The sequence below is a fragment of the Fundulus heteroclitus genome, chromosome 6 (assembly GCF_011125445.2).
Source record: "Fundulus heteroclitus isolate FHET01 chromosome 6, MU-UCD_Fhet_4.1, whole genome shotgun sequence".
Classification (NCBI taxonomy): domain Eukaryota; kingdom Metazoa; phylum Chordata; class Actinopteri; order Cyprinodontiformes; family Fundulidae; genus Fundulus; species Fundulus heteroclitus.
In genome coordinates this window covers 9,746,865-9,769,874 of record NC_046366.1, presented here as the reverse complement: position 1 = coordinate 9,769,874, position 23,010 = coordinate 9,746,865, and the positions used below count along the sequence as shown (strand labels likewise).

At 41.9% G+C, this 23,010-nt stretch overlaps 2 protein-coding genes across 2 annotated transcripts; both read right to left on the bottom strand.

The window, feature by feature from the left end:
• Nucleotides 1–151: 151 nt before the first annotated feature.
• On the bottom strand, nucleotides 152–3,928 carry homeza (homeobox and leucine zipper encoding a). Its single transcript, XM_012868391.3, has 3 exons — nucleotides 3,450–3,928; nucleotides 2,630–2,720; nucleotides 152–2,256 (listed from the first exon to the last, which is right to left on the bottom strand). Exon 3 carries the CDS (start codon nucleotides 2,254–2,256, stop codon nucleotides 253–255), a length of 2,004 nt encoding a protein of 667 aa, XP_012723845.2. The 5' UTR covers nucleotides 2,630–2,720; nucleotides 3,450–3,928; the 3' UTR covers nucleotides 152–252.
• Nucleotides 3,929–7,996: 4,068 nt separating this feature from the next.
• dhrs1 (dehydrogenase/reductase (SDR family) member 1) lies at nucleotides 7,997–15,126 on the bottom strand. The gene is made up of 9 exons (XM_012868395.3): nucleotides 15,002–15,126; nucleotides 11,398–11,547; nucleotides 11,123–11,266; nucleotides 10,920–10,999; nucleotides 10,601–10,733; nucleotides 10,351–10,494; nucleotides 10,195–10,264; nucleotides 9,398–9,478; nucleotides 7,997–9,110 (listed from the first exon to the last, which is right to left on the bottom strand). Exons 2-9 carry the CDS (start codon nucleotides 11,539–11,541, stop codon nucleotides 8,974–8,976), a joined length of 933 nt encoding a protein of 310 aa, XP_012723849.2. The 5' UTR covers nucleotides 11,542–11,547; nucleotides 15,002–15,126; the 3' UTR covers nucleotides 7,997–8,973.
• Nucleotides 15,127–23,010: the final 7,884 nt, after the last annotated feature.

The window sequence follows — 23,010 nt, the reverse complement described above, 5'->3', positions numbered from 1 at the left end:
GGTTACTGTTGTGTTTACAGCAACAGAGCCAGTAGAAATATAGTTCAGATCTAAATATATTAGAATAAACAGGAAATGCAGCATATCTATATATATATAAAAAAAAAAAAATACACAAACCTCGCTTTGGGCCTGTTCAGGGAAGACTGGATTTTTTTTTTTTTTTTTTACAAACCTGCCTTAATTAAAACGACATAGGTCACAGCAATGATCCCACCTGTTGTGTTATAGAGAAGTGTTTCAGTAGAGGCCCTAAGTCACCACAATTTCCTCGTCAGTCTCTCCCACCTCCTGAGTGGCAAACCAATCTCTCACTTGCTGATAGCTCATTCTTGATTTCTTGCATAGCAGGTCAAGGTCTTTTTCGTTTAGTGTGCCTGTTGTGAGGTAATACGACACCAGGGGCTGGATATCAGGAGAATCTGTGCTCGCCCGGCTTAGTTTCCGCTTGCGCCCTCCCCCGCCACGAGCGGAGGCCGCCGTCCCGTTGGACAAACCGGCGGCGCCTTGCTGGGCGGCGAGCTCCGCCAGGAACTGCTCGCGGACGCCCTTCACCCAGCGCAGCTGGCCGTTCTTGACGGCGTAGCGCGTGTCGCCGAACCACTGGATGACGTCTGCCCTGGGCAGACCGGTGAGCGTGACGAGCTCGGTGTACTCCTCGCTCGTGGGCCACTGGGACTTCAGGAAGTGCTGCTTCAACACGTCCAACTGCTCCTTCGTCTTCCTGGGACGTCCCGCGGGAGTCAGGGCGGGGGACGTGGACGTGGACGCGCCCGAGAAGCACGCGGGCGCCAGCGAGGGACAGGACTTGGCCGAATGCAGAGACTTCTTTGACGTGCGGATTCTGTGTGAGAGCGGTTTGTGAGAGGGGGCGGCGAGCGGCGGGGTGAGCGTGGGAGGAGGGGGGGAGGAGCAGGGAGAAGATCTCAACTCCACGACGTCCGGCTCGACCTTGCAGGTCGTGGTCAACTGTAGCGGCTCCTCTTCGGGTAGCTCCTCCTCCTTGAAGGCGTCCCCGTCTCCGGAGAGCTCCTCCACGACTTCAGGCGCTTGCGTCTCCTGGAGCTTCTCCCCGAACGCTTCCAGGCTGTTGGACAGAAAAGTCTGAAAGAAATGGGAGTTTCTGATCCCGTTGCTGCGGCCGCCGTCGTGGGGCTTCACCCCGTTGACCTGACGGGGTTTTGGGCTGGTGAGAGGAAGGGGCTGAGTCTGAGGCTGCGCTTCGTGTTTACTCCCAACAGCGGCCTGGTGAGAAAAGGTCTGCGCCGCCGCCAGGCTGCCCCGGCCGACCCGTAGCTGGTACCGACTGTCGCTGAACCATTTGCGGATGTCGTTGCGGCTCAGGCCCGTTTCCTCCTGCAGGCGCTTCAGCTCGGGCTCTGCGGGCCAGTTCTCCCTCAGGAAGCTTTTGCGCAGGGCGGCGAGCTGGGCTTTGGACTTTTTGTAGCGCCCGTGGCGGTACTGCTGCGACGGGCACTCCGTGAGGTCCGGGGAGACCTCGGCCGCCGTGGCCGTGGGAGCGTGTGCCGGTGAGCGGTAGAAATACGAATCCTGGGGCGGCGGGAGACAGGACCTGAAACAGGGGGCGGTAGGTTTCGGCGACGCCGGGGACTCGCACTTTGCCTTCGGCGTCTCAGGCACAAAACTAATGAGGTGACACTCCTCCTCGCCGCTGTCCCTATCCACGATCACCAACTCGTCGTAGTGTTTGCTGCCGCCTTTCAAAGCGTCTTTGCTCGTCTCGGCCGAGTCCTCACAAAGCTCCGGCACGGTCAGCTTCCTCCTCGTCTCCTCGATCTCCTCCGAAGACCAGCTGATGCCGTACTTAATCCTCTGCACCATGAACCACACTTTAACCTTGTCCAGGGGCAACACGCACTCCCTAGCCAGCGTGCTGACCTCTTTGGAGGACGGGTAGGGGAACAAGTTGAAGGCGTGGACAAGTTCCGGGATGGAGTCCAGCTCCCGGGTCTGATCCGACTGGGTCCACACGAGCTTGAGCCCCTCCGAGACCAGGGGCAGGCACACCACCGAGTTATGGTTGGTGGTGAAACTAGCCACGCCGCCGGCCGTGCTTTCCGCCGAGCCGCGGGAGTGCCGCAGTTTCTTGGAAGGGCGCTTGGCCTCTGGCCCCTCGTCGCTCTCCGTCCCGGTTATAACCACCTCAAAGGGCTCGTCCGGGTCCAGAAGCAGTCTGTCCCTGCCGTTGCGGTCGGTGTACGACGCCATGTCGGCAATCAAAATATGTTCCGCCATCTGGAAAGACAAACGGAGATATGGTTGGGTTGTGGTTTTTTTGGAGTCGTCTCTTCATGCTGTCATTTTAAAAGATAACGTCAGGCCAGAGGACAATGTGTTCAGGAAAATAGACCGTTTCCTTAACTCTCTGTTCTTCTTTCATTGTCAAAGTCAATTATCTGACAACTACAAACCTCCCCTCCCCTCTGTTCCCCTACTTATTCTAAACTCTCAATGAAGCTAGTCGTATGCCGTGTCCGGGCGCACTCTCCCCTCCCCTCCCCCAGAGCCTGGTGAATGACTTTTGTTTTGCTCCAGCCAAGGGGGGGGGCTGAGTGGGAGCACAGGGAGCGAAAATCTAGAAGGAATCCATCACTGTCTGCCTTCTCACCCAAGCTGGTCAGGCTCCGTTTCACTTGCAAAGTTCTCAGTCCTGGGAGACGAAAAGGCCTCTCCACGGGGAAAGATGTGGCAACACAAACCTGCAGAAGGAGAAGGATTAGTCAGACTCCTAGCTACGCCAAGAGAAAATAAAAACACACAACAACAACAACAAAAAAAAACATTAAATGTCTGCATATTTTGTCATCAATCAACAGGTGTTCAGCCATAGCAACTGTTAAGAGGAGCTGGTGAAGGAAAAGTTTTGAGTCAGCGTTTTTTTTTTTTACCAGCTCGCGCCACTGGAAACTCCAGAGTAACTATCCAAATGTGACGTTTCAGAGCCACGCGTTGACCGGAACTGCTACTCTGAAACTTTTTTTTTTTTTTTAGCAGTAGGGTCATGAATTTGGAAGAAAAAAAAAAAAGAAAAGAAAAGCAGTGTTGCGCATTTAGTAAAAGGTCACGCCACGGCTGCCCACGGGGCCGCAGTGTTTGTGAGTGAGGCAGGCATTAGGTCACAGACCGTGGCGTTAGTCACTGGTGACACACTTAAACCCCGCACGGTGAGAACAAGCCCCCCCTCCCCGGTTTCGACGCCTTTCCGTGACACGGCAGACCGAGCGAGGGTTCGTGTCGTCGGGCTCGATACAAAGCTGGGAAAGTTGACCACCACGGGGCCAGTAACAATAGCGGTCCAGTGTGCACCCCCTCCCCTCTCTCTCTCCTCTCTCTCTCTCCCTTTGTGGCGTACTAACTAAAACGCTTCACACTGCACAGGCGCACTTCGCCGCCAGACACGCTTCAGCGAAACACAAAAATAAACTTACCGAAATTGCCGAAATAAACCCCCTCCACCTCCACTTAGATGGACGGGCTCCGTGCCGACGACGCGTAACCCGGACAAAGTCACTGCTCGGCGGACACACGGCCGAAGTTTGAGGCGCCGAGCGAGCAAACAATGCCGTCCATCTATGTGGCTGACCCCCCCTGGCTGCTTTTCGCCGAGCACCTCGACGGATTACGGTCAGGATCCCGAGATGCGACGCAGCCAAGTTTGTTTTCCCCCCCCTCCTCCCGTCGCAGGAGTTCAATCTCGCCAAGGGGACGCAAATATCCAACTCGGGAGATTAAAAGGCTGGGTGTGAGTTGGCCTTCGTTCCTCCCCCTCCGCTCGGTCCGTCGCTGCTTTTGTTCTTTAACTGGGAAGTGTTTCCCCCTGTCCGGCCGAAGCGACGCGAGGCGGAGGCGGAGCTGAGGAGGGACAGGAAGCCCGGAAGGCCCCGCACGGCCCTCCTCCCCCCCCCGTCACCGATGGCTGGGTGGGTGTGTCAGTCTGGACGAGCGGGGCCTGGATTGGAGGGGCTGGGTGGGATAAATCCGCTGCAGAGATCCAATGCCAGCCAGCCGGCTGCGCCCCACGGTGGCATCAGAGAGCCGGGCTGACACGGAGAGGGAGAGACGTCTATTACTGGAGACCTCTTTACGAGTTGAAATGTTTTGGGAGAACTTTTCTAAAAGCAGTGCATTCGCCCACTTTTCTTTGTATTTGCGTTTTCTGTGTCAGATGAAAAAAAAAAAATAAAAACTATAATCATATAGTATTGTGTTAAAGTAAAAAAACAACAACCTTGGCTCTATGTGAAGACATAATCTCTTCCTTTTTAAATGGTGCATTTACCGATTTTCTGTAGTTTCTGCAGAAAGCGTAAATTCAGTTTCACCTGCCACATCCACACCTGATTATAATATACAATAATAAACCACTCAGAAATCACTTAAATGGAACCTGCCTGACAACTTAAAGCAGGAACTCAAAGGGCAAGACACCATACCTAGGGGTGTAACAATACATCGATCATCATCGATTTAGTGATTAATGATCCTATTACATTGATCCATTTCATAATTTTTAAGATACACCCTTTATTTAGAAATTGAGGCATGAGACTATAATGATTAGGTGATCTACTGATATTTTAAAATTTAGAAGAATGCTGCTTTTGATTTAAACGCCTGATACATATAAGAGCTTAGAAATAAAAATGGTCAAATCATATTTGTTTCTTTGTGAGTTGATAACAATGTAAATGTTTATGTTACGTGGGCAGATGATATCGCATCATATCGATCGCATTTGATAGGAAATCGTAAAAGACGTCGTGATATCGGCCAATATTCCATATGCATTTACCGATTTTCTGTAGTTTCTGCAGAAAGCGTATATTCAGTTTCACCTGCCACATCATGCCTGATTACGATATACAATAATAAAACTCTCAGAAATCACTTAAATGGAACCTGCCTGACAACTTAAAGCAGGAGCTCAAAGGCAAGGCAAATTTATTTATATAGCACAATTCAGTTCAGGGACAATGCAAAGTGCTTTACATGATTAAAATATAGCAAATTAAAACAGAATAAAGGGCAAGACACCATACCCAGGGGTGTAACAATACATCGATCATCATCGATTTAGTGATTAATGATCCAATTACATTGATCCATTTCATAATTTTTAAGATACACCCTTTGTTTAGAAATTGAGGCATGAGACTATAATGATTAGGTGATCTACTGATATTTTAAAAATTAGAAGAATGCTGCTTTTGATTTGAATTGCCTGATACATGTAAGAGCTTAGAAATAAAAATGGTCAAATCATATTTGTTTCTTTGTGAGTTGATAACAATGTAAATGTTTATGTTACGTGGGCAGATGATATCGCATCATATCGATCGCATTTGATAGGAAATCGTAAAAGACGTCGTGATATCGGCCAATATCGTGTCGTCTCCAAACAAATTGATATAACATCGTGTCGGGGTATAGCCGGTGATTTACACCCCTAACCACACACCTGTCTGTCAGAAGAAAGAAAATGACAACTATGAGTTTGGAAACCTTTGGGAATCCAGTGAACTTCAGCAAGAGCCAGTATTCACAAATAGAAAAAAAGAAAGAAAAAAAAAACAAAATAAAACTTTCCTATCAGTGTTTGAACTACCAAAACCACTAGAAGACAATGACTCATCCAGAAAGACAATGACTCATCAAGGAGGACACAAAGCAACACCTGAAGCACTGCAGACCTCACTTGCTACAGTGAAACTCAACATTTAGGATTCAGCAGTAGAAATATACATTCTCAGCACGGAGCGAATAAGTGGTTCACTCTGGGCAAGACAAGAACTCTTGTGAAGCGGCCATTGTTCCCTTCTACTGCAGCATCAGTGTTCTCAGACACCACACAATATTCTCTGACCAGGGCTGGGAAATATATCAGGATTTTGTCATTTATATTTGTAGAACAAATATAAATGAGCAGGTGTTAATTTAGCCTGTAACTACACTTTTTTTTAAAACAATGCACTTGCTTTTATAACAGAACAGATTAAACACCAGCAGGGATATAGTACTAATAAATATAACTACTGGGAGTAAATCTATCACTGATAGTCTAACGTCATTGGTAAATTTATTTAGCACCTTTTTTGTACATCTTTTAAAATTTACATCGTGAACAAGGCTGCCTTAATTGCTCGTCAGTTCTAACTTTTTAAATAGTTATCTTGACTTACTTATGTTAAGGCAAAGTTTTCTCTAAGCTCGTATTTTCAAATAACTGCCGTATTCAGTTTTATAGTGTTTTTATTGTATGTACAGTATATTCTTACATTATCAGCACATCACCAAGTTCCACTCGTCACTGAAATATAAGGCTTGCAATTTAATCGATATTTCATAAAATGCACCATAGTACCAGAACCATGTATAATTCTTACAACTTCCTTTCATTGTATTTAAAGTGGTTTAGAGTTAACTTTAGATGTATCGCCCCATTCTTGCTCATGTATGAGACATTTCACAAAGAACAGCAGTTATTTCCCTCTGGGATTATTAAAGTATATCTGATTCTGATCTCAAGGCCCTACATAAAACAAAAACATTCACTTTATATAAGGAACTATTTAGTCTATCCAATACAATTGTGTAAAACAGATTCAAAGTCGTTTTCATATCTATTTGATCCTAGTTATAAACCAACGCTTTGAAATCCCGCTTTATGTTGATTGGTAAAAAGAAGTTTGCGTTCTAAAGAAACCCATCCAGTTGCATTGAGTCACTTTGTAGCGATCTGCTAACTAAGCATGTATGTGGCAACAGCGGAAAGGAGATATTCCCTTTTAATCGACATGAGCGAGCAGTCACCATCCCCAACCGTCTGTTAGATATAAGGAGTGATTACAGCGTGACATGTAGTGTTCTTTTTCTTCTAAGTTATATGTCCAATTTCTGGAACGTTTGACTTAGTTATACGATAATTTATTGTTAATATGAGGCTTCCAATACAATTTATGATCAATTTTCAATCCCAAGAGACCTTCTGAAAATATTCATTACAAAACAAGGCTTTTTTTTTTTTTTTTTTTTGCTATTTGCATTTTACTAGATATTACACATTTGCTATATTACATTTGCTGCTAATTTATTCATGTAAACCCCTTTTTTAAAACTGTTTATATTCTACTGTACAATAGCTGTTTCAAATACTTACCACAGAAAAATTTTGCATCATATGCAAATAAGAATATTTGACTCTTTAATACCCTGCGACAGACTGGTGACCTGTGCAGGGTGTACCCCGCCTCCTGCCCATTGAAAGCTGGAGATAGGCACCAGCAACCCCTCGCGACCCCATGAGGGATAAGCACATCAGAAAATGGATGGATGGACTCTTTAATACAATATGTGACACATACAGCATATGCAAGATATAAAAAACGTTTCGGACTCAGTACAAACCCTTGTTGTACACTGCAGATAACCTTCAGTTAATCTGAATCAACACTGGATATCTGCGCATACTCGTACTACTGTTTATGTAACACTATAACTCTCCAGCTTTTTCATCAGCGGTCAATGGTTTAAATGGTTCACTGGCATTTAGATTGTTTCAAAACCCCTTTTGTTCAGAGAATAAATCCACAATTTAAATAATTCCCCAGGTCAATATCCAGGTCATCGCAACAGCAAACAGACTTAATGTCCGTTTGCCTCTGATTTAAGCCTGTTTGCTATTCCAAATATAATGTCCAATTGGGAAATTCCAGGCTTGCCTTCACAGCAAAAGATGCAGTACCATTAACAAAATGCTATGCGGTCCTATGGCAAACCAAACGGCACCAGACTTACAAACATGAAAATCTCTGGTGTCAAAGTTTGTTTGTTTTTTAAAATCAGTAAGCAGTCCCAAATCTCTCATCCTGCATTTATTATATGTTCAGGTAGCTGCTTTACTTAGTCGCTATAACTGGAGGCTCATGACTACCCCTTATGAACTCTATACTTTTGCAAAAATGACTTAAGACAAGTAAACAGCAAGACATAAACAATCCTTTATTGAACGGAACGTTAGTTGGAAAAATACATTAGATGTGTAGGAAAGTAGAAAACAAGCAGAAATGACAGAATATTGTCTACTGGTTTATCGTGGTCCCAGTTTTAACCGGTAAGACATAAAGGCCATGAGGTGGCAGTCCACCACCGATGACAGAGGGTGTTCCTACTGGCTGATCTATAGCTGCACATCTGCCTGAAGGTCCTCTCAGGGGGCAATAAGGCTGATGGTATGAATGAAAATCCTGCCAGAAAAACAGGCCCTCGAACACTGGCAACACGCCTACACTTACACGTTTTTTTTTTTAAACAATAAAAGCAGAAACAATGAGTCAGTGCCAGCTAAACAAAACCCACTAGAACTTTATATTCAATGTAAAATCATTCTGTTTTTTCAGCTGCTAGCTGGACTTCACAGGTAAAGTTAGCTTCTTCTTTTTTAAGAAATGGATATTTTATCACTGTGTGGACAAAGGGTCACTAATTATGGCTAATTAAGCTTCGTGTTTTTGTCCTTTAAACGTGATTAGGAGCTCATGACTAAAACCCAAGAGCTGCAGTTCCCATCTTTTTTTTAAATGACTATACTAATGCAGTGCAATATAGTTAATGGTTAGTGCAAAAAAGGCCTTTAAATGTATTTTTTTAACTGTACAGAATAATAGAAACTTACTGTTAAAATCACATCATGAGGGTTCATCTTTGGCTGATATTAGTGCTTATATGAAACATTCTTCATCGTGGACCTTCCTTGATGCAACTCAAGCACGTGTGCAACACCGAATACTATCCTTATCTCTGATCTGATCGCATAAAGACCGCTTCTTCCAAAAAGTAGGGAACGTAAATTCTTGCCGTTCCTCTAGTGATTCAGTAATGGTCCGTTTCCTGAAAATACTGACATTACAACTGTAGTTTACGGTGCTGCACTGCGAGGAGTGATGGTGGAAACGGTTAGAAGCGGCCATTAGCCAGAGTGAGGATAAAGCGAGGCAGGCGAAGAAATGACGGGACCACTGCTGACAGCCAGGAGAGGTACGGGACCTGGGTCAGGAGGAATTTTAGGGAAGTGAAATCCATTACATCCCGCCCTGAAAAAAAGAAAAGAAAAAAAGACAACATTTTTCCCTTTGAACAACTGCAAATGACGCTGATGAGCAATAAGAACATGACTTTTTTTAATTACAATTCTGTTTGTTGTAGGTAGATCTTTGAAACCTGCTGGGTTTAAGGTATCTAATGTACAAGATAGTCCCCCTAGTAATATCTGTAATCTTTGCATCCAACCTGACAGAACAACTTTTAGAATACTAAGCTGGTGGTTACGGTTGTATGGCTTTTCACTGAGTTTTAATAGTGAGAAGAAAGGCTATATTACCGTCAACATCTTTAATGCCGTAGCGTCTGGCCAGGTCGCACGTCATGAGCACCTTCCCAGTCAGTGACATCAGATTTTTGTCTATCAGACAAAAGGAGAAACCGAAGTTAAAGAAGGCTTAGACATTAAGAGTGTAGATTCTTTTTCATATTTTTCAGACTTAAAATATAGATTACAATAAGTAATTTCCAACCCTTTTCTACCGCTTTAAAAAAAACAACAACAATATGTCCTGTACAATTAAACTGAAAAACAAACCAAAAAATCCATTTGGGGGAATATATAAAAACACAGTGAATAACCTGCTTGGATAGGCATGAAGGCACCTAAACCAATACTTCTGATTTCATTGCAACATTCAGTCTATTTTTGGCAGGAATCTATCAGCAACACACACCCTGACTGGGCAATGTTTGCCCTCTCTGTCTTGCCAAGTTCTCAAGATCCACCAGATTATGAGGACATCTCTGGGCCACAGCAGATCCTCGTGGATAGGTTTAGCTCTTGCCTTTGATTAGGCCATGCCGACACATTTACTTTTCCTCCTGAGAAGCCGTTCTTCTGTCGATCTGGGTGTATTTGTGGACTCACTGTGACGCTGAAATAAAGTAAACTCTATATCTATTCACTGTGGGAACAGAGGCTCTCTCAGTAGCAAACTCTTCCCAATGTTAACAACATCAGGTTCTATAGAATTAAGTTTCTCTAGTGTTAACAACTTTTACAGATAAAAAAAAAAAAACAAGTGAAAATGTTACCAACACATTTTGGCGATGATGACATATTGTAAGATTTACCATTAGCCAGGCTGACTATGCACTTTCCGCTTAGTTCTGTGGTTTCCCCATTGGAAAACACTTCCTGAAACTGAGGAAAAACAAAGTCAACAATGAGGATACAAGTTACCATTGACAGGTTACCCAAACAGGCTGGCTGTTTAAAAAGCTGCCTACCTTGGGATTCAAACCCTGCGGTGCCTCTTTCTGGATTATTAACTGCGACACGAGCTCTGTTTGGACCGGTCCCGGCCACAGGCTGACGGAGGTCACTCCTCTGCTCTTCAGCTCAACCGCCATGTCTGCGGCCAGCCTGTCACACTGGAAACACACAAAACAAGACAAATGACACCGACGAGACGTAAGACCAACCGTGGATATCGATATCAAACATGGATGGCAAAGCCAATCGAGTGGAACAACTTACGGCGGCTTTTCCAACCCCGTACGGCACGCTGAAGAGGTAATGCAGCCCACCCATGGATGAAATTGTTACTATCAACCCGCGGCCTTGGGCCACCATCAAGCGGGACCCATAAACTGAGAAAAAGTAGTGTCCCCTAAAAAAAACAACAGAACAATAATGTGAGGACATCTTCATTCATTTTATCTTTTACTAACACTGTTGGCTGGTGAAATTAACTCAATAACAACTTTTAAAGCTGATCAGAAGGGAATAGCCACCAGGCATGGCAACACTCGGGGAGGGGGAGTAACGATTTAGAGCGCTCAAAAGATAACAGTACCTCAGGCCTGTGTTGTTGATAGAATCCCAAATAGATGGATCCGTTTCCCAGAACTTCTTACCCATATTGTCAAAGATATCCTGGAATCACAAGTTGAGGTCGACACACAATTGTTTGCATCTTTCCTTCCTTTTAATGTCACAAGTTGGTTTTTCAAATCTGTTCCAAGAACTGTTTCATGAGGGTGTCTCAGTGATGCAAACCTGTACGCCAGCGTAGGCATTGTTCACCAACAGGTCCAGTCTGCCATCCTGCTCTCCTTTGATTCTCTCAAAAAGGGCCTTAATGTCTTCGTCTTTAGTGGAATCACAGACCGCTGGAACGCACTTGCCACCTCTCTCGGTCACCTACATCGAGAATAAAGGTGTCGGGCAAGAACAACGGGGTCAAAACCGAAAGCTCAAGTATTGTGCACAAGCTTGGTTTGTATAAATTATCTCCTGATTTCCTTTAAGGTAAAGAAGGCTTTAAATTTGACCTCTGCCGCAGTTTGTTTGAGGGTCTTCTCCTGCCGTCCTGTGATGTAAACGGTAGCGCCGGCCTCAGACAGCTGCAGCGCTATTCCCCTGCCGATGCCCCTGGAGGCACCAGTAACCACACACACCCAGCCAGAGAGGGACATCGTTGCCTGGAGGAGGTAAATCATCAACATCAGCCAGTGGTTCTCAAACCATCTCAGTGAACACAAGGGTTTTCTCCTGCACCACTGTGGTAATGAGCGTTTCGGAAAAAAACAGCACATTTAGTGTTTTTATGTTAGATTTCATTTGCAGTCGGAAATCGGGAATCCCTACTTGCGATCGGAAAAATCAACTGTAGCGGTAGCCGTGGTCGGACTTTTTCTCGGAAAGTTGGAAAAAAAAAATGTTAATGCCGATTGTCGGATCCAACATGGCTGCTCCTTGGCATCAACAACAGTAAGCTGTGATAAAACATGTTTATTTTACAAGACACAGATGTAAGAGTGCGTCTAAGCTCGATGTTACCAGTAGCAGCTGCACCTCTGAACTGAACAAATAAAAATGGGTGTTTGCATGTAAAAAATACAGCTTTAAAGGATGTTTATAAGAGGTACCACGAACTAAACAACCGTCGCTATATTAGAATCCGAACCTTTTGGTGTTTATATTGGAATTATGACATCTCCGACTGTATTAAAAGGTAGAGTCTGCGATTTTCCCGGAACTGTAATGTAAGTTCCTCTTTGCATAACTGCGCATGATGCGCAAGGCAGTCTTACCGGCTCTTCCCCTCCTCATGGAGATCACATAGAAAAATCTCTCGAATCCACTCTGGTCTAATTTCTTTCTACTGAGACCTGCCTCTTCTTCTCATAAACGTGCATCCGGTTCGCTACTTGTGACTCTAAGCGCTTTTTAAAGTATACAGTGAGAGAAGCGGAGCTAGCTAGAACCGAAGCTAACCATGTGCATCCAGCTAGCGGAAACTGACAAGGAACGTGCACACTGGCGTCACGTGAGCGAGTCAGAATGATTGCCATGTGGGACAGCCAATAGATAAGATGATACCCCCCGGAACTCGAGGGAGGGCGGCATGTGCAGGACCAATGCACTGACCAATCGCTGCTGTTCGGACCGATCGGCAGGGATTGGTCAGAGTTTTACAGGCCTGCAGCTTTCAGAGATCTAACTTTTATCTGCTCCTTTTTCTGAATACATAATGTATTGACTACTCTCAGGATGGAAGGACCATTTCACCCAGTATAACGAAAAGTGTTTCTATAGCTTTAGCTGGAATGCTTTTTACTTGGGGTTACCTCAGTCCTAGCTCCTATTTTCATTTTCCAAAGTAAATGGAACACAACATGTGTCCTCTTGACAATACTCCATAGATTCTCCATGGGGTTTAGGTTAGGACAGTTTGCTAGCCTATCATGAACAGTACCACCGTATGGTCACTGGGCCAGCTTTTTGTAGCTTTGGCATAAAAGAGCTCTACAGCTAGGTTAATACTCGACGCATTGAACACGCGAGGTCGTGCTCCTCTGAATTTTTGTACGCACCGCACATGCATGTTTAATTCAAAATGGGGGAATTCAAAGGAGCCCTCTACAAGCAAGTTTGTCTGTACTGGCATCAAATGGCACAGAAGTTTCAAGCAGCACAACTTTGTTGAATGCTATACACTTAATATCGGCACACTTTCCAGGATGAGTTTATTGGCCAAGTTTGTGGGTATATACAAGGATTTTTTGACTTCTGTTTTCATCACTTGCAGCGCAATTCAAGTCTAAAACAACAACTCACCATATGTAAAAGCTTGTATTTAGTAAAGCAAAGTGTTTTTTAAACCTTTCATTAAAAGACATGCCTTTGGCCTGTACAGACAGGCTGTATTCCCCATCTTCGCGTCTTCACGTCTTTATGCAACGAGTGATTATACCATCTTCTTCTACGTCTCTGACCCTTAGTTTATTTCTGTTTGGCTGCCATAAACACACCAACTGTTCTTCATGATTGCATACGATACTGCAACATTCTGGGTGTGTGGGTCAACTGTTTCTTCTCTTGTTTACCGCATTTCTACTGGTTATGTTGAGTACTGCCCCCTTGAGTACTGTATTTGGAGAACAGAGCTTCTATGGGCTTGGTGGCTGTCCGCAAATACCTGCGCGACACCCCGACGTGCGAGTATAACTCAGCCTTAAGATCTCCTGGTAGATGGCTCTGTTGACTGTGGATGTGATAAAATGCGTTGGACCGACAGCAGACATGGCTTCCCTAATCATCACTGATTATGGGAAGTTCTCTCTGGGCTCCAAGCAGCTTCTGTCCTTCCCCAACGTCTGAGGCATTGATTTTCAAACAAAAGACAAAGTTTACTCTCATCAGAAAAGAGAACTTTGGACCTCCAGACAGCAGTTTAGTCCTTTTTCTCCTCCTTCAGCCAAGTAAGAACATTTTCCTTCCACTCTAGTGATATGCTTGGTGAACAACTAAGTTATTTAGCAATCTGCTGCTGCCTTTAGAAATCTGTCGGTTGAGTAAGTTTCAAACTAGCAATCCTCCTTCTGGTTTTGTAAGGTCTTAACATTACATTTCTGTGTTAAAAATCTATTTTTCGATTGACCAGAGTGTAATTAATACATATATGTTTCCAATTCCCAAAATAGACTAACTTTTGAATGACATTCAAATATATTGTGCTAGGCCACTTTTTCCTGGTTCACTGTCAACCACTTCGTTTTCTACATGGCCTTCCCAAAATGTTCTGCTCTGCAATTATCTGTGGAGTAGTTTTTCGTTCAAGCAAAGATCGAGCTGCTTAAACAATTCCTGCTTTAGGCTGTTTTAGGTGTGTTTTAGCCCTACCTTACAGTTCAGCGTACAGTGATGCATTAACTTCACACTTACTTTATAACAAGTTGTTGTGATTTTCGTTTTCTCAGTACAGCCAAAGACCGTAGTTTGAGAACCATGAAAAATGTGATCAGATAAAGTTCAGATAGGATAGGCGGCAGCTGGGAAAAGTTGCATAACTGCCACGCAGCTCTGCTGCAGCTGACTGTCTAGAGTTCACTGGAAGTCTGCCTTATAAAATTACTTCAGGCCCAGACACCATTAGTCAGCAACGCTAAACGTAGGGCTAACAATGTGTAAAGCCAACTTGCCTATATCATAATATCATAAGAAAGTATGTAAGCAAAGTAAAAAGGAGAATATTGGTATTATACAACTAAATAAGCACTACTTAATAAACTTTATATTTTGGACTTATTTCTCATTTGATTCTTGAGGAACATTTTAAGACATTTATGTCATTTTTAGATATCCCCCTTAGTGAAATCCACATTTTACAGGTTTCCCCTTTCCTGTGAAACTAACCTATTCTGATCCTCATCGTTTTTCTGCTGGGGATAAACAGCTGAGGACAGTGATTAGAAGCGAAGGCATAAAATAAACCATATTAGTTGTAGACCAAAACACAATAGATATACTGAGATTTTCAAGAGATAAAGGTAAATTACATTTGTAGCCTAATTCCGTGTATATTACTCTAAATGCACAATATAAATGGAGCACTATATAAGCTGTTGTGTTTCAGTGAAAACAAAGGCTTACCTTGCGGGGAAGAGTGGCTGATCAGGTTTGTCTAACGCCTGTTGGAGAACGAGAGCAACTGGAAGTGTGGATTCACGGCGGCTCTGTGTTTATCACAAGCTCCACGGCAAACTGTTATCGCACAGTCGGCCTCTGTAAATATCGCGAGAAAAGGTTGGGTAACAAGTCCGCAAATGAAGATGTCGCGAGAAGCTGTCGTAAAGGCGCAGGGGAAACGCGAGAATCTTATGACATTTACTTCATGTTTATTTTTTTTATTATTATTATTATACATGATGGATATTCATAGTTTATCATAACATTAAACAAGAATTTACAGAAATTAAATAACATTGTAACAGCTGGCGTTTGGCGTCACAGACATGAATACGTAGACGCCCCGTCCTCGGTTGAGAGGCGTGCCGACAGAGCGGCCATCTTAGGTCAGACCAATCTGCAGTCAGACAGAATACAAGTCAATTCAGGAAAATGTACTTTATGTTTTCAGACACTCTGAATCCGATGAATTCTCACCCGATTTCCAGATAAATCAACTGACTGAAAAGGTCACCTCTTTAGGGGCTATATGGGCCCAGTTGAATGAATTAAATTATTGTCTAACTTAATAAATAATTTAGATTTTGTATTGAAAGTAAGCAAACTTCCAGAGCTCCGTCCCAGGAAGCCCGACTTTCACTCTGCTAATGGGTGCGCAAATAAAAGAATACTAGAAACCAGATCCTGGGGAATTACCTTCCATAAATAAGATTTTATGATAGATAATCCTCATGCTTTACAGTCACAGTTTTTCTGGCATAAACACAATATGTGCTAATGGGTAGCAGGGATGGAAGTAGAGAAAAGTACATTAAACACCAAAAACAAAAAAAAATGGTCCTAAATTACTGGATAGACATGATTTTTTTTTCCTTTGGGGGGGGGGGTAAAATATTATACAGTTTTTGTTATGATTTTGTAATGTATTTGATTCTAAGAGGCGTTAGGTTTTTTGTAGATTTTTTCCCCCCCAGATTGCAGTTTGTAATATATAATTTTTAAATGCTCTACTCTCACTTGTCTGTATATAGTTTTGCTCCTATGTAGATCAGTGCTGTTGTCTGTAGATCGTGTCTATAGCCTATACATACAGTATATATATATATATATATATATATATATATATATATATATATATATATATATATATAGGAAGAAAGAGAGAGAGATTTATGTGTGTATAATTTGTGTGTATATTAGATTAATATGTAACTGCAAAATATGTAAGTGCGTGTACATTTTTCATCCAGTTTGATTTCAGTTTAAATAGTTTTGGTTCTAAATAAATATGTGTAATCTGTCTGAAAGGTCACGATCACTGTGAACATATGATTAAAATGAGATCTGAGCTGCCTCCTATTCATTCTGACAGCAGCTGTCTGATCTGTGGTCTGACCCAAGATGGCCGCCCTGTAGGCACGTCGGCCCAGCGGCCGGCAGCATCCAATGGGGCGTCTACGTATATGATGTCTATGTTTGGCGTCTCATCGTTCTGTTTTGATCTGCGTCCTGCATGTTAACATATATTTTGTATTATTTACAAGAACAAGCGGCACGGGTTTAGGCTAAAATTTCACCAAAGTAGGAATGTTAACCTGCAAATAAAATAAACTGTTTTGAACGTTAGGAAAGGATATGACTTTCAAAACAGCCCCAGAAGATGGCGCTGTTTTCTTTAAAACAACATGAGCTTGGAGGTAGGGTCGATTCATATTGTTACTATTTCAGAACAAAGGACAGTTAGCTGTGTTGAATCATATTACTAATTAAAATATAACACATTATTATTATTATTATTATTATTATTATTATTATTATTATTATTATTATTATTATTATTGATGTTGTAGTTGTATTTATGTATGTAACCTTTATCTATCCAGGTAGAACTCATTGGGCCTAAAAATCTCTTTTTGAAGTGTGACCTGGCTAGTAGTAGTAGTAATAATGATGATGATAGGCAATCCTCTATAATGTATTGGTTTACGTCACCTCCCACTGGAGAGGCCTCTGTGATTTATTATTTTTGTTATTATTACTGTTGTTGTTGGCTATTTTCAAAAATAAATATTTTAGAAACGTTTGAACAACTATATTGATTACAAAAGAGCTATTTACTGAAAACCTGGTCTGACACCTTATTATGCTACATGTTCCATCAAGATCGACTACCAAGTACTAAAAGTTTTATTCCGATCAGCCCTTCACAGTTAAAATCATTAACGCCAACATATTTTTTTTATTATGGACGTAATATAATTGAAAAAAAATTTATGTCTAATACATTTTTCCAAAAAAATTTAAAGGGCATTCATTTTAACCCCTTATACAGTGTGTGCACAATTAATAGACAAGTGAGTATTTTAACCATAGCATAATTTTTAGGCATATTTTCTAATTCTGAGCTGGATAAACTGGAATGCTGAATGGATTTAAGCATAGCAGGTGATGTTTATCTGTGTATTGAGGGAGGTTGTGGCCTCAGGAGGTCAACATCTTAAATCAAGGTCTGCATGGTAATATGGCAGCTTCTTGTTTAAGCAAAATTGGCCAAAAAAAGACAAATTTAACTAACTCTGAAAAGACAAAAATTACCAAAGGTCTCTCAGAGGGATGCAGCCCTCTTGAAATGACTAAGACTTTGGGCTGTGATCAAATGTTTTATTGCAAACAGTCAAAAGTGTTGCAAGAAATGTGTTGAGCAAAAGAACTGCCAAGGATTACAGAGGAATAAAGCGTGAAGCTGCGCCCTTATCTGGAGTTTTTACAAGATGTTCAGTGCTCAGAGACAAGGCCAATGTAAGGGAGGCTGAAACCCGATCACCACTGAACAACACACATACTGTAAGCTCAAGCATCTAGACTGAGCCAAGAAATATCTCAAGACAGATTTCTCAAAGGTTTCATGGACTGAGGAAATGAGAGGGACTCTTGATGGACCAGACGGCCGGGCCCGTGGCTGGACGGATCAGTAACCAGATTTCAACTTCGAGTCATACGTAAGAAAGGTGGAGGTGGGATCCTGGTATGGGCTGGTATTATTAAAGAGCTGGTTGGACCGTTTTGGGTTGAGGATGGGCTCCAAATCAAATCCCAAACATACTGCAAGTTTTTAAAAGACACTTTTTTCAAGCAGTGGTACAGGAAGAAGTCTGGAAGAAGTGCATCTTTCAAAACGACAACGATTTTTATGCAGGGCAATGCTCCGTCACATGCTTCCAAGTACTCCTCTGTGTGGCTAGCCAGTAAAGGCATTAAAGAGGAAAAACTTGTGACATGCCCCCCCCCCCCCCCACCTTACTCACCTGACCTTAACCCAATCCAGAACTTGAGGGCAGTTCTTAAATCGTAGCTTTACAGTGAAGGAAAAAAGCCCAGCACCCTTAACAGCGTCTGGGAGGCCGGGGTTGCTGCTGTGCTCACATCAAGAAACTGGTAGACTCCATGAATGGAAGGTTTATCACTTATCAAAAAGAAGGGCGGCTATATTGGTCACTGATTTATTTAAAAAAAAAAAATTATGTCAAATGTTTATTGGAGAGTTTTAAGACGTTTGTGTATAATTCCCAATTAAACAAATGAAAATCAAAATGCTAAATGGGAAAATGTGCATTTTTCATTTAGCTGCATAATAATTCTGCACATTACCGTAACATCTGCCCAATAATTGTGTGCAGTTATTGAGCCCAATAATTATTATTTCACCTAAGAAAGCCATAACTTCCCTTTTTACATTCTTAAACATTCCCATTTGAGGTTCATGTTTTTTCATGCTGCAGACACAAAAGAAAAAAAAACTCTGATTCTCTTGTTTCTTTATTAATACTTTTTAAAAGCGCAACACCGTCAGAATGGGCACTACATTCACTGCAGTTACAGCTGCAAGTCTTTTGGGGAATGTCTCCATCAGCTGCTGACTAGCATGATTAATGGTTACGTCGCCTGATTCTCCCACCTGAGCTAACTATGGGTCTTCTGGCTTTTGATTGCTGCTTCCAATGCCCAGCATGTAGGCTTTGATGGACAATCGTGTCTTGGTAGGTTTGTAATTGTAGCCATGCTCTTTGCATTTTAATGTGACGGATTGATCAGAACTTTGTGAAATGTAAACTTCGGATATTCTAATCCTACTTTACATTTTTCTACAGCTCCTTCCCTGTCCTGTCACCTGCGTTCTTTGGCCTTCACGGTGCTGCTTGATGATTCTTCTTCTCTAACTAAATAGGCATTCGCAGAATTTGGTTAGACTGACATTTATTTAAGGGTATCAAAGTAAATGGGGTATGCGAAGAATTTTTTAAGCATGTGTCGTGCTCCTTTCACTTATTCACTGTGTAGCGTTCGTTTATCACACGAAATCCCAGTAAAGATTGACGTTTGAGGATTTACTGTGACACAATGTGGAAATTCAGGGGTCAGAGGCCACACACAGGAAGTCAGTCACCAACAAATGTTGAGAGAATAGAGGAAAAAAAATTCAAGACTTTCAGAAAGTATTGATCAAGAACATTTAAAACCAGCATGATAAGGTCTGGCTGTTTATAAGGAAATTATGGCTGTATAACAAGATTCTAAGATGCAGGAACACTAAGCGCACACGGAAAGCTATAAAGACACTGTTAGTTAACAAACCTGCACTGTGTCGCAATCCCAAGCATGAAAAAAAAAACAAAAAACAAGAAGAAGGCAAAGAAGATGATTGAGAAACACCAATGACTCACAGAGGAAATAGGGAAGTTTTAAAAAGTCAAGACCTCAGTTGGACTATTGGACTTAGGAAGGAATAAAGGTCATCCTCAGCACTCAGTACTTGGTTATGTCTCAATGTTGCATGAATTACTGCATCAGTGCCTTGTGGCCCGCTTGATATGATGCTCATATATCAAGTGAAGCTTTTTAAAAAGAAACACATTTTTCATGAAATGTATCAGATATATATATACCCCAGCATAGTTGTGACCTCTAATGCTTCATCTGCATGTCTGCTGGTAGCTGAGCTGCAGCGCAAACAGCTGAACAGCTCTGCTACGTTACACATGTGCTGATTATTTTACTTTCCTAGAAACAAAACTGGTATTTTGTTTTACAGAGTGTTGAGATTCCCCCGCACTGTAAAAATCTGTATCACTGGCTAGTTTGTATCAAACTAAGCACTTACACTGCAAAAATGGAACTAGAAATAAGTCAAATGTTCTTAAAATGAGTGTATTTGCTCTTGATTTGAGCCGGTAAATAAGATGATTTGCCAATGGAATAAGATTTTTGCACTTAAAATAGGAACAATTCATCTCAATCATCTTATTTCAAGTGCAGTATGTCTAATTATCTTATTTTAGGGGTCAAAATGCTCATTCCATTGGCAGATAATCTTATTTACCTGCCCAAATCAAGGATAAATACACTAACTTTAAGAACATTTTACTTATTTTTAGATCCGTTTTTGCAGTGTACATTTGAAAGCATGCTCCCACCGACCAGTAACCCCTGTGCAGGGACCCTCTTCTGCCAGCCATTAAATAGTGGGACACGGAAGGCATTTAAGCGAGTCCTTCTCTGTTTGTGCCCCTCAGTGGAAAATTGATATATATGTATATGTAGATATATATATATACATTTGATCACTAAAATTAATTCTTTTTATAATAACTGTGCATGCAATCTATGTACTTTTATAGCCTTTGGTTGCTTTGGTTGCGTGCATCTAGCGACACGGCTCAGTAAGAATGCCACACCTAGACACGCAAAGCATCCTGACACAAAACACAGCAAATGATGAAGCGTAAGTGACTTTTTCCCCCTTTGATTTGTGTAAGAGCAGGCTTACTTCATTTATCTTGTAAGCCCTCTTGCTCATGCTTCACAATGTTTTTTTTTTTTTATTCCATCCAATTCCTTTAATCGATCTTGTAATTAGGCGAGTCGTTTTATTTTGTGAGCTCCTTTTGAGCAGCCCTTCTGTTATTCAGGGAAGTTTTCCAACTAAATACCGAACAGGAATTTCCTAATACCATGTAGTGAATGTAGCAACATCTGTATTATTGATTTGTGGACAAAGTGCACAACTTAAAAGTTTAAATGGGAACTTCTTAAGCACATTGTTGGTGTCGTACTGAAAAATGAATCGTCTACTTACCGAAACATTGCTGAGTTTTAAATTATATTAGGTTATACCAAAGTGACCTAAGTTGTTTTGTCACTTAAAATAATAAGAAGCAGTTCAATTTTTTTTTTCCTTTTATTTTGCTTAGCCAATCTTTTTGATTTCTGGTCTGATGTTGCTGCAATGTTTGCTTGGAATAAACAGGGTAGACTGGAACAACCTCCATGATGAAACTTTATCCTATCTGCATGGATTTGCCTGAACAGCACAATATTTACCCAGCAGAGACATCTACATTGGAAGTCTTTGTATTTAATGCTGTTTCTGTCCTGGTTATTGTCACATATGTCTTTAACTGACTCATGTCCCAGTCCTAACACCAACCCTACAGTTACTGCTGGCCCTGCCCCCCCCCCCCCCCACACACACACCTCCCCCTTTTAATTTTTGCTTACATTTCAACTCTTTAATTTACAAATAGATGTACAACTAATGCACAAAACCTGCAAATCGTGTTCACGGTGTGTTTGCGGTGGTAGTACTTTCTCTCAATTTATTTCACTTTAACCGCAGATGTTAGTGGGATTTTACGTATGTGATAGACCAGCACAGTAGAATAGCCATCCACAATCCATTTAATAGGGGACAAACAGGTGGAAGAAGGTGCTCTGGTCAAACGAGTCCAAGATAAAAGTTTCTGTGTCGTGGTGGCACAAAAAGACACGAAACAAAAAATGTTCGGAGTTGAAGGGAAAGAAGATAGAAGTGAATAATTCCTGTGATAAATCAGCTCCATTAGTGGTCCGGTCAAAGTCCAGACATAAATGCAATGGAGGAAATTTGACTCGATCTCTACAGATGTTTTCCATCCAGTCTGACTGCGCTTAAAGTCCTGGCATCTACTGTGTAGGCGCAAAGCTGGTGGAGACAAACGCCACAAGACTTCAAACTGGAGTAAACGGTGGTTCTAAAGTCAGTACAGCTTATTATATACTAGTGCTGGTCATATAATTAGAATATCACGGAAAAGTAGATTTTCTTTCAGTAATTTCATACAAAAGGTGAAACTTGTGTATTATGTTCATTCATCGAACATAGACTGATATATTTCAAGTGTTTATTTCTTTTAATTTGGATGATTATAACTGACAACTAATAAAAACCCTAAATTCAGCATTTCAGAAAATTAGAATATTACTTTAAACAAATACAAAAAAAAAAAAGAAAAAAAAAAGGGATTTCCAGAAATGCTGGCCAACTGTAAAGTATGAACATGAAAAGTATGAGCACGTACCGCACTCAATACTCAGTTGGGGCTCCTTTTCCCTGGATTACTCGCTCAGTCTGCAGCACTGCTCAGGTGTTATGAGAGCCCAGGTTGCTCTGATTGTGGCCTTCAGCTCTTCTGCATTGTCAGGTCTGGTGCATCGCATCTTCCTCTTACCAATACCCCATAGATACCATGGTCCTTAAACCAGGTACTGGTAGCTTTGGCACTGTGTGCAGGTGCCAAGTCCTGCTGGGAAATAAAACCTGCATCTCCATAACGTTAGTCAGCAGCAGGGAGCATGAAGCGCTTTTCACAATGTTTTAATTTTCTGAGATGCTGAATTTGGGGTTTTCATTAGCTGTTAGTTATAATAGTCAGAATTAAAGAAATAAGCACTTGAAATAAATCAGTCTGTGTGCAATAAATGAATATAATATACAAGTTTCACATTTTGAATGGAATTACTGAAAAAAAAAATCAACTTTTTCATGATATTCTAATTATATGACCAGCACCTGTATGCATACTGCGCTTTCCAGATTTTTATTTGTCAAACTAGTATAAATACTTTTTTTTATAAAGCACTGTACAATACTTCGAGGG

Excerpts from the sequence above, each read along its gene's own strand:
- homeza (XM_012868391.3), bottom strand. The coding sequence starts at position 2,256 with ATGGCGGAACATATTTTGATTGCCGACATGGCGTCGTACACCGACCGC.
- dhrs1 (XM_012868395.3), bottom strand. The coding sequence starts at position 11,541 with ATGTCCCTCTCTGGCTGGGTGTGTGTGGTTACTGGTGCCTCCAGGGGC. Across the intron at positions 11,267-11,397 it reads TCAAACAAACTGCGGCAGAG|GTGACCGAGAGAGGTGGCAA; the intron begins GTCAAATTTAAA and ends TTCTCGATGTAG. Across the intron at positions 10,265-10,350 it reads CGCAGGGTTTGAATCCCAAG|TTTCAGGAAGTGTTTTCCAA; the intron begins GTAGGCAGCTTT and ends GTTTTTCCTCAG.